Genomic DNA, 10,577 nt, shown 5'->3' on the forward strand with positions numbered 1-10,577 from the left:
TATAAAATGTATTGGAAACGCATTTCATAGAGTTCAATGATTTTTTGACATAGGACGGACTTGCCACTGTTACTAAACCCCGCGATGATAATACGTTCGGGATTAGCGAACAGGTCTAACAACTGCCCAGGGAAGGGACCTATCGCGGCCATGATGTTAGCGCGTTCAAGACAATAGTTGTGTACTTTACGTGCTCCTTTTATAAACAAGCCTTAATAATAATTAGGGTGAATGGAAGTTGACGGCAATAATATTTGTTTAATTTTCATAATGAAATATATACTGGTTTTTCCTACAATATAAAAATACAACGTACACTAAAAATGCAATCGATAATAAAGAATACAAAATAATAATTTAAAAATATAAAAAAAACAGACTGTGTATATGAATATATAATAAAAATACATTATATACAATATAATATATTAAAATATATGAATATAGGATAAAATATATAGTAAAATATGCAAACTATGACACCCGGTCAAGGTGTGATACGCCTCCGTTTAACTGGAGGAGAGGGTGAAACCATTTCCTGTTGAGGAGAAGTCAAAGACGTTGAAGAGAGAGAGAGGAATTAACATTGTATATTTTACTATTCTCTTTTTGACGTTTTGAACATCCTTTCACCCGTGGGAAATGATGTGATGGATGTAGGGTAGGAGGAATAGGAGGAGTAGGAATTCTCGAGGTGCTTGGAGCGGGAATATTTAAATTTGGAGAGATTGCCGCTACTGCTGGCACCACCACTGCCCTCTCTAGCTCCTCCTCCCCCCCCCCCCCCCACCTCCCTCTCCTCCACCATACCCTCCTCCACCCCAATGTCTGGATGTGCATACGCCAATGATTTATAAGGTGTCACATAATATCTCTTGTCCTCTAAAGGACAGAGAGATACCTTTCGCTGGCTCGTATAACACATCGTGCCTCCTACTCTTTGCAAATTGTGCACACGAGTATAAGTAATCTCATTCTTTTCGATTACAGCTCGATGCTGGTCATGTGGAATGGATTTTTGCCGGCACCTTTGTACACCTTTCAAGGTGTTACTACGACTAGTTTCCGTCAGATACGAATAAACTTTAGGTTTAACACCGATAAATTCCCTCATGAGTTCAGCCCCCATTTCAACCTTGACCAACCCGAGTTCCCCCTTACATGACTCATCATATAATTCGTGAGTTTTGGGGATATTACTCAAATCCATGTAGGGTTTGAGCACACCCTTCAGTTCTCGATTGAGGTTATCAGTCACCAGGGAAAAGATGAAGCTGTCAATGTCGGTATAAAGGAGCTGAACTCTATGTCCATACTGCTTTCGAAGAACGTCGTAATAGAACCGATACATCATATCCTTTGCCATGTCTAGTATACTGAAACAGATATAAATCAGGGATTCAGCCATAACAGACTCTTTGCAATGGTTCACAATGTACCTGTCGTTACCCAGTTTTTCCAAAGACTTGTACGTGTGTTTGGACACATTCCTGAGGAGAGAGGCTTCACTGGTGGTGACGACAGTTTTGGTAGAATAATTCAATGAATTTTTTATAGTGACACCGAAAAGACCATTCATTATGATTTTGATGGTGTTCCTCTTGTCCGGATCGGTCTCTTTAGCACGCCTTTTGGCATTCTCCAGAAGATATTCCCACAAATAAAAATCTTGTTTGAATTTGTACTTTCCTTATTACATCAACTTTGAGACTGAGTCTTATCAACGTTTGTAATAAGGGAAGACAGATCAAGTGATTACGCATGTGTAAATACGTACCCGTCAGCTTAACATTTTTCTTGGGTAGCTTCACCTTGAACTTATTCATTAGGTTTTTACTATAGGGCGATAGATCTTGGTGATTCACATTCATGTGATGAATGGCGAGAGGGAGATCGTTCATCTGTAGAGCAACATCCCGTCTAACTGGTTTGGTGTCGAGCAGGATGAAATAACCGTATTCACCCTGTGAATCAATAGCGGTAATATTGCTAGCGACAAAACTTTCTAATTCGGCAGGGGAAAGTTCAGTTATTTCACCCAAGGGCATTTTGTATTTACTCATAACTGTGGGATACAAACTGGTGAAATCAACGTATAATATATACGATTGAGGATCACCCACCCTAAAACTGGGATTTAACTCTGGATTATTAGCTACACATTGCCTTCGAACCAGACTACAAAAACCACCGCAGATGTTTTTACAAATTAATTGATAGAGTTCACCATTCGAAATGAGGGGGAGACAAATTTTAGAGGAATATAGGAGATCATCGAGTGAGAGAGAGGTAGAAGTCAGGTAACAGGCGGGGTCTAGTCCGAATTGCGCGATGGCAGCCTTCCTCCAAGCTAAATAAACGTCGGCTAATAATCCCACATCCATTAACAAATACAAAATGGTGTAATCTAGAAGACTGGTGCAATTAGCGGTGTTCCAAACCTTAACCATGTGTGCATAGCCCTCGCTGGAAAGGGTTTCCCCCGTAAGTTCCAAATCGAAACACTCTCAAGAAGGGATGCTGGGCTTTCGCAGGATATTGAAACCCGTCACATAATCATAAGGGTAGTACTGTTTACCCATACCCAAAACTAAATCGAGACAATCCTGAGAATACTGGGTTAACAACTGACATGCAATTTCAAGGGAACCTTTCTGTTTGATATGACTCGAGGCAAGACTGGAAAGGGTCCCTCTAATCACGTTGTTGCTATCCACGAATCTCAGATTGCCTGATCTGGCTGAGTAAAATTTACTACCCTCGCGTTTCAGAATTTCAAAATCATGCTGAGCCCCCGCCTCTTTCAAGACTAGGGCGATGTCGTATGACAAATTGTGTACGAACACTGTTAAAGTTGGGTCCTTAAATTGCATATTCAAATTACACTGTTGACACAGTGCACACACAAAGTTGTCCCGTGCCACAAAATGAGCGTGATGTCGCATTTTCATGACTCCAGCCTTGAATTCGACGTTACATCCTTCGCAATGAGTGCTCGCTTCAAACTTACGGGTGGATTCAGGAGTCATATGTAAAGGATACGCACGCATTCTCTCACGCAATAACACCCAGTCCCGGTTCATGTTCTGCAAACAATCATCAAATCATTTCTCTCCGTGACTTAGTCTATGGGTACAAATATTCTCCCATTCTACCGTCAACGATCACATAGCAGTAAGCAAAAGCTTTCTGCCGAGATACTAATCTCGAATCGTTTCTCCGGTCTTCGGTTGAATATTATATGCCTCAAAATCCAGGAAAGTTATGTGCGAGATTGGCTGCAGAGCTTTAACTTTAGTAAACTGTTTAAATTGGCTAGGTTCTGGGTATTCGACAGTGGTTCGAGCAGTACAGGCCTGAGTGTGTGCCTCGCAGATGGTGGGACTATTAAACAGTCAAACAATTGTAACACATACCACCTGCGTGCTCAATCCCCCGCCCCTGCTTGAATCCGTGTTGGAACTACTTCATGAACGCCAACATATCCTTAATCGTGGTCGTCAGTGATTAATAACAACGTGACCAAATGAGGGCTTTGGGGGTTACCACCTTTCCTCGCCAGATGTACTGTCCAATGTTTTTTAGCAGTTTCCCCATGACTAATTCACATAATTTATACAGATATATGTTGAAGTTATTCCCCTTTTCTTATGTTTTGAAAGAGTCATGAGTCAACAGCATATCTGGCGAGTGTTTGATATTAAATTGTCCCCTCCCCATCCTCCTCATTAAGACACGAGGGAGGTTGTTAATACGTGTGGGAGGGTTATCCCTGAGTACAACGTACACTTCTAACGCTGTAATGACACAGTTGTACCCGGACTGAATATTGATAACCTGATCACTACCACGGACTCCCTTGTGATACACCTTGAAGTTATTAATATTCACTAACTCAAGCCGCGTGATATGAAGTTCAACCCTATCCAGCGAGGTCATACACCAACCCGAACCCTCAGTACGGTTGAGTCTCTCTTCCAAGTTATTAGCTATAAACCAGGGAGTCATAGATCGAGTCCATCGTAGTGAGGGTAGGTGGGGTACATAGGTACTTTTTTCATTCATGTCACCTAGCATCCTCACACTGGTGATAATAACACACAAGTAGAGCATAGCCAAGCGAATACCTCTTTCAAGGAAGTTACTGAGCACATCTTCGTGTAATCAGGCTATGCTACTACTTAGCTTCATTGCCACGTCAATGTGTGACCCTACTGCAGCCGCATAATGAATGGTACTCACTACCTTGTTACCCTCTGTTCTTTCCCTCGTGAGTGGAGATCCCCCTCTGGCTCCTCCACCTCCACCAACGCGTGATGCTTCATTATTATTACTCCCCATCAAATCTTCATCTAATGGGAAGTCTTCAGCGAAGGGATCTGTAAAGATCGTATTAAATAAGCACCGGAGCGAACGTGTACTATTATAATAATAATAATAATAATAATAATAATAATAATAATAATAATAATCAATCATCATCATCATCATCATCATCATCATAATCATAATCATAATAACTGCAAAAACAACAATGATAATAATAATAATAATATTTTACCTGGATCGGAGGGTGGTGAGGATGGTTCATCATGGCGGCTAGAGGCTTGGACATCTTCTTTAATGACGTGGCAATCTGTAAGATAACAAATTCATGAATATGGCGTGACATAACATGAACGCAGAGGTTTTTATGTACATATGTTATAAACCCGATGCCCATTGTTAGTCATACAGTCTACATTCAACATGTATAGCGATCACATCATATACGTGAATAGCAATGCATGTACATATAGGTACATTTCCAGAAAATCGGGCGTGTAAATTTAGCTGCCCCTATATCATTACCGAAAGAAGTGGAATATGAAGTGAGTCTAGTAGAAGTCATTCTCCCGAAATTATATTACGCTATTAAACCAGGAGAAGTTGATCTTACTATTCAATTTAACACGATCTATTACCAGTCAGATAAGAAACGCGTTTATACTTATTTTTATAAGTCCATTTTGGGCTTGTTGGGTGGTGATATGAATATCATGACTAGAGCGTTTAATACGGAAATTATTGAACAATTATCTGAATTTTACGGTGAGCATATTCGCGGAGCTATCTACAGAGACGGTTTATTCTCATGGAATGATGACACGAAGAGAATGAGCATTCCACATATCGATGCAGGAGTGGCCAAAGTTGATATGATTGATTCAATTACGATTAAACTCAGTGCTAAAGCAGCTAATATGTTCGGTTTCAATGAAAAAGTCAGGTATATAATATACAGTTTGGGTGTGTTGAGACCTCATGGCGGTCGAAATATATTCCATCAAGGTGTTGAATACGTTTACTTGTATTCGGGTATCGTTCAACCTACCATTTTGGGTGATAAAATGGTTAATCTCTTAGACAGCTTCAAGTTAGGATGTGCATGTGGTAAAGGTCCACATAATGCCATTTATAAACCTTTAAATACCATTGACGTATTGGATTACATTACCATCGATGTCTCGGATCGGAACGGTGAAGAAATAATGTTTACTGAAAATGGGGTTGTATCATGCAGTCTGCATGTAAGACCTAGATAAAATACTATGACACTTTTCTTATAAATACCATACGTGACATATACCCGTCGTAGTATTTAACCAACATGGCTGGTGAACACACCTTATATTTGAGCAGTCTCGGCTGTTTAGACACGTATACCAGAAATGCACCGAAATTTGCCAATAGATTACCTACACCTATATTATTACCTAATGGGGTTGAATATGAAGTAGGTTTAGCTTCGATCATGTTCCTGGGGAGTTATTACGCTATATTATCCAAAGATGATTTATTCACTTGAATTTATTACAGAGCGTCATAAACGTGATAGGCATACATTTTTGTATAGACCGAGAATAGCAATGTTAGCAGGGGATATGAAGAGACTCGTGAGAGCTCTTAACAAGCACAGTTATGATTATTTGAAAGTTTATTACGGTGATAATTTCATAAATTGTTTTAATAGTAATGGTATATTTCATTGGGATGAAGATTTAAGGAGAAATACTATGGCACGTATCAAGAGAGAGAAATTGAGACCAGGGGACGTTAAAAGTATATACGTCAAATTTAGCGGAAAAGCCGCAAAATTAATTAGTTTTCTATAATTAATACGGTTCGTTGAATTGAATTATGGGCGGGCGTTGATTGAATATGAACACATTTCCCTTGATTCTCTACCTGATAATTGTGGGGTAGATTATATATATGTGTACACGGATATAGTTCAACCGACGATTTTTGGTGGGAGACTAGTCAATAAATTGGACTTTTACTTTAGCAAGTGGTAGAGGAAAAGGAAATACATAATACAGTGTACAAATTGTTGAACACAAACATCTTGGATCAGATTTCTATTGTTATCACGGATCAAAATGGACACCTTTTACATTTCACTAAAGACTCGAGTGTTACTTGCCTGCTCCGTATAAAACCTAGAGGAAAATTAGATGAATAGGTACGTATATAATTCGATGTTCACCCTTGGCATTCCTTATTTGTGATCGTAACACCCTCAAGTCAACTAGAACGTGCGAATCAAGCTCCACTTAAATTGTTTGGGAATAATATAAACAGTAAAATGAGAGTGTTATTCGGGCCTCCTTCAGAGGCGGAATTTAAAAAACTATAATTATCAGACCTTTTATTAAGGAGAGGTGGGGTTTGAGGATATATCTGTTTTCTATCCCGGCCACAGGAGAGGAAGTGGCCTTTTTTCTACCATAAGCGTTATTGCACGTAAAGTGCTTCCTTTTCTATTTAATGCCGTGAAACCTTCAGTTAATGAATTCGGTAGATCTGTGTTATCTGATATGGTAAACAACGGTTTTACCTTAAAAGAATCATAAAAACAAAATGATATAAGAGCCCTCAAAACTACTGGGACAACGAATTGTAAGTGGTACTGGAAGGAGAAGAAGAAGACGAGACGAAGAAAACGTGAAAACGTTTAGTTAGATGGTCGAGTGTGACCGCGGGAAAGAAAAAAAAACGTAGGAAGAGGAAGGGTACACACATTAAATCTAGAAGTAAATATAATAAGGACGTGTACGACCTTTTGTAACTCATTCATCCATTGACATTCGGCGGGTACGCACTTGTTCTACCCTTCATCTAAAATTATATATAAGCACAAAATATGGCTAGCATAGTTCCAACATACCCGGAACTGGTAATCAAGTTCGTTTCATTGTATACTGCGGGTATATCAGAATTGTTCCTGAATGTTAATAGATGGAGAATTATTGAAACTTCAATTAATTCAAAGGAAAGACTGGATTTTACACCTTGCAATATTTCTGTAAATCAAATTCTAACTGATAAATATATAGAATTTTGCGTTAATGGGGTGGCAGGTTCTTTCTTAGATTTGTCAAGTGTAGCTTTAGAATTATATATCACAATAAATAGGGCCGGCACGCAATTAGTGGATGGTGAGCACGTGTCTCTCGTTAATGGTCTAAGTAATACATTATTTAAATCCGCTTCTGTTTTCTTGAATGAAAAGTTGGTGGAATCCCTGTCCTGTATTTAACTATCAATCATATATCAAAATGCTGAAAATGATAAAGCCGTTGGCATTACCTACCACCGGTCGGGCAGGATTTTTATATGATGGCTATCATGTAACACACGGGGTAACTCTGCAATTTACTGCCAATACCTTCGGTCAAACTAGCAGGTGGGAAACGAAAGTTATGGGTGACATTAAAACGAGGGGTGGTCATACATATTTTCCACTTCTTTTGGATATAGCGACTATAGACATGTATTTACTGGATTCAATTGACTTGAGACTTAGACTCGAATTAGCGAACAATAACTGGGTTATGGGTGCCCACACAGATGGACATTTAAATGTGATGAATATAGAAAAGGCTAAATTATGGATTGATAGAGTTACCCCACATTATAACGCAATGTCGGCTTTAAATGAGGCGATAGCAGTTAATCCTATACAATATATATTTGATAAGACTTTATACAAGACATACGTTATTGGGCAAAATGAAAATTCGATTTTAATTGATCAGCCTTTTAACAGTTGTATACCTGAAAAAATCACATTGGCCATGATTGATATGGAAACATTTTCAGGTGATTACATGGCCAATAGCCTATATTTTCAATCTTTCGATTTAAATAAAATACATAAGACCATTAATGGGAATACCGTATATAATATTCAATGTAGTTTCCCTAATACCATCATGCAATTATATCACGAGACGCAGAAAAGTATAGGGGGTGGCGGTGATAATCTGATCACTTATGATAGTTTTAAAAATGGTAGAGCTATTTACTGCTTTAATTTTGTGGTGGAAGATGTTGAAGATTCCATGCCAGTGGAAATTTCGGCAAACTTGCGAATATCGATCAGGCTGGGTACGGCTACGCCTAACCCTTGCATTATTTTACTTTTCGGGGATACCAAGGGTATTTTAACGGTGGATGCGGATAGGGTTATTCTTTGTGATATTAGAGGTTAAATGGAATGGATACAAAAGAAATTGAAATAATTTTAAAAGGTTCACTCGGTGACCGGGTTAAATATTTAGGTGTGTTCGCTTCAGATGAAGTAGGATTATTGACATTGCCAGAAAATAGAATTAAACCTTAAGTTTTTATATCTAATACATTATCTTCGTCTACTGATATTAATATTGTTGTTCATTGGGTATGTTTTTACATGGAAAAATCACCTAGAAATATAATCTTCTTTTTTGATAGTTACGGTATAGATCCGAAAGTTTATTCAAATGACTTCTCTAAATTTATATATGCACATCCCGAATATAGCCTCTATTGACTAATAAAACAAATACAACCCGATAAATCGTACAAGTGCGGTCTTTACGTTAGTTTTTTTCTTAATTGCGTGAGTCACCGAGGTGTGAAAACATTATTATCCTTAATACAAAATGTATTCCCATTCACTCGTTTGAGAGGTAATGGTAAATGGATAATGGGATATTATTTGAAATATTTGAAAAAGTTTAAATGTTCACATTGGAGGTCAGGGGTCAAACGTGCTATTACGTACAAGGAATATCTCCACATCTTAAACAACTAAGGTAAATGTATATTTTTCTTTGATTTTTATATTACCCCATTTACATTCTATTAAGGATATATTCTATATATGTATCATACACCTTGAATCATATAACATTTTTTTTACTTATCTCAGGATGAGCTGTGACAATCATTCACCCGTGAACGTCGGTGATAAACTGCTAAGACGTCTTAGTCATTTCCTCTTAAACACTTTTCGGAATATTCGGGTTATCATAAGAATACACGTGGACGTTATATTGGGATGCGTGCTGAGGCAGTTTGACAGTGATTAGTGTGTTGAATTTGTACAGTCTTTTATGTGGTCAATAAATCCTTATGTATAATTATATACGTGTTTTTTACTATGCCCACAATACATTTGAAACCAAAAACAAGGAAACGGAGAAAAAAAAAGTGCATGTTTCTGTGGAATCAGGAAATGTTATTAAATAAATATATAACACATCGGTTTTACATACCTTCACCGGTTTGCTTATTTCCTTCAGTAGTGGGTGGTGGCAAAGTTGGTTGGGGGTTGCACTGCTGTGGGCTGCCAGTGGGAGTTGTTGCATCTCCTGCTACTTCTTCTTCTACTCCTGCTTCAAGGTCATGACCCGTTTTCACCTTCCTAATAAATGAGTTGGGGGCTCCAACACCATAGTAGTAATGGTGTCTAACCTGAGTGGCTACTTTGTCGGCTGACAGTTCACTACTAGAGTTATTTCCCATATCTGAAAGAGAGAAATAATGGTTGTTTTATATATTCCGCTTCTTTCAACGGGTACATTATTTTATATGAATATCTATTCCGTATACATATGAATCTTATTGCTGTTTTTAATATTTACTATATGTTCAAATAAATGGAAAGTGTTTTATATGCTACTTACTGAATAGTGGCGGAGGGGAATGGCGTTCTGGTCAAGAGAAATACTTGATGCTTCACATATTCACTCAGTGTAGGGACGGAGGATCGGGGAGCTGCACTTACTCTTATACACTTTGGGTAAGGAATAACGTCAATTTTCCCTTGTCGGTTGTATTTATGGTGTTCAGTCGGAAAGTAATAATCAGGTGTGACATACAGTGTTTCGATGAAGTATTGTATTCCAAAGATGAAAATCATGCCGATCGTTTGGGTAGAGATAGCAAGCAGATGAGGTTCAACCACTTTTTTTATTCGGTCAAGAAATTGAAGGAAGAATTATTTAAATCATCGTATGACTATGTCAAATATGTTATCTTTCCCGCTGGCACCAGTCAAAGCGGGCGGGTTAACACGACTTGGTTGAATCAATATTTACCTGTGTTAGCTACATTCAGTGATGAAATGAACAAAATTGGTAAAATATGTTGCGTGGCCATAATGAAAAAGAATTTATCCCTGTTGGAGGAAAGATGCGTGGAAGATTTATAAAGGAAAAACTTGTTAGCTAAATTTAAAAGCTTTGAGGTATCAGATGAAACTTCGT

General features: G+C 38.2%; 1 protein-coding gene across 1 annotated transcript; it reads right to left on the bottom strand.

Moving 5' to 3' along the window:
• Positions 1–827: 827 nt before the first annotated feature.
• On the bottom strand, positions 828–10,111 carry LOC135216863 (uncharacterized). Its single transcript, XM_064252377.1, has 4 exons — positions 9,996–10,111; positions 9,585–9,836; positions 4,562–4,636; positions 828–4,379 (listed from the first exon to the last, which is right to left on the bottom strand). The coding sequence occupies exons 2-4, from the start codon at positions 9,832–9,834 to the stop codon at positions 4,165–4,167; spliced, it is 540 nt and encodes a 179-aa protein (XP_064108447.1). The 5' UTR covers positions 9,835–9,836; positions 9,996–10,111; the 3' UTR covers positions 828–4,164.
• Positions 10,112–10,577: the final 466 nt, after the last annotated feature.

This window comes from Macrobrachium nipponense, chromosome 6, assembly GCF_015104395.2.
Source record: "Macrobrachium nipponense isolate FS-2020 chromosome 6, ASM1510439v2, whole genome shotgun sequence".
Classification (NCBI taxonomy): domain Eukaryota; kingdom Metazoa; phylum Arthropoda; class Malacostraca; order Decapoda; family Palaemonidae; genus Macrobrachium; species Macrobrachium nipponense.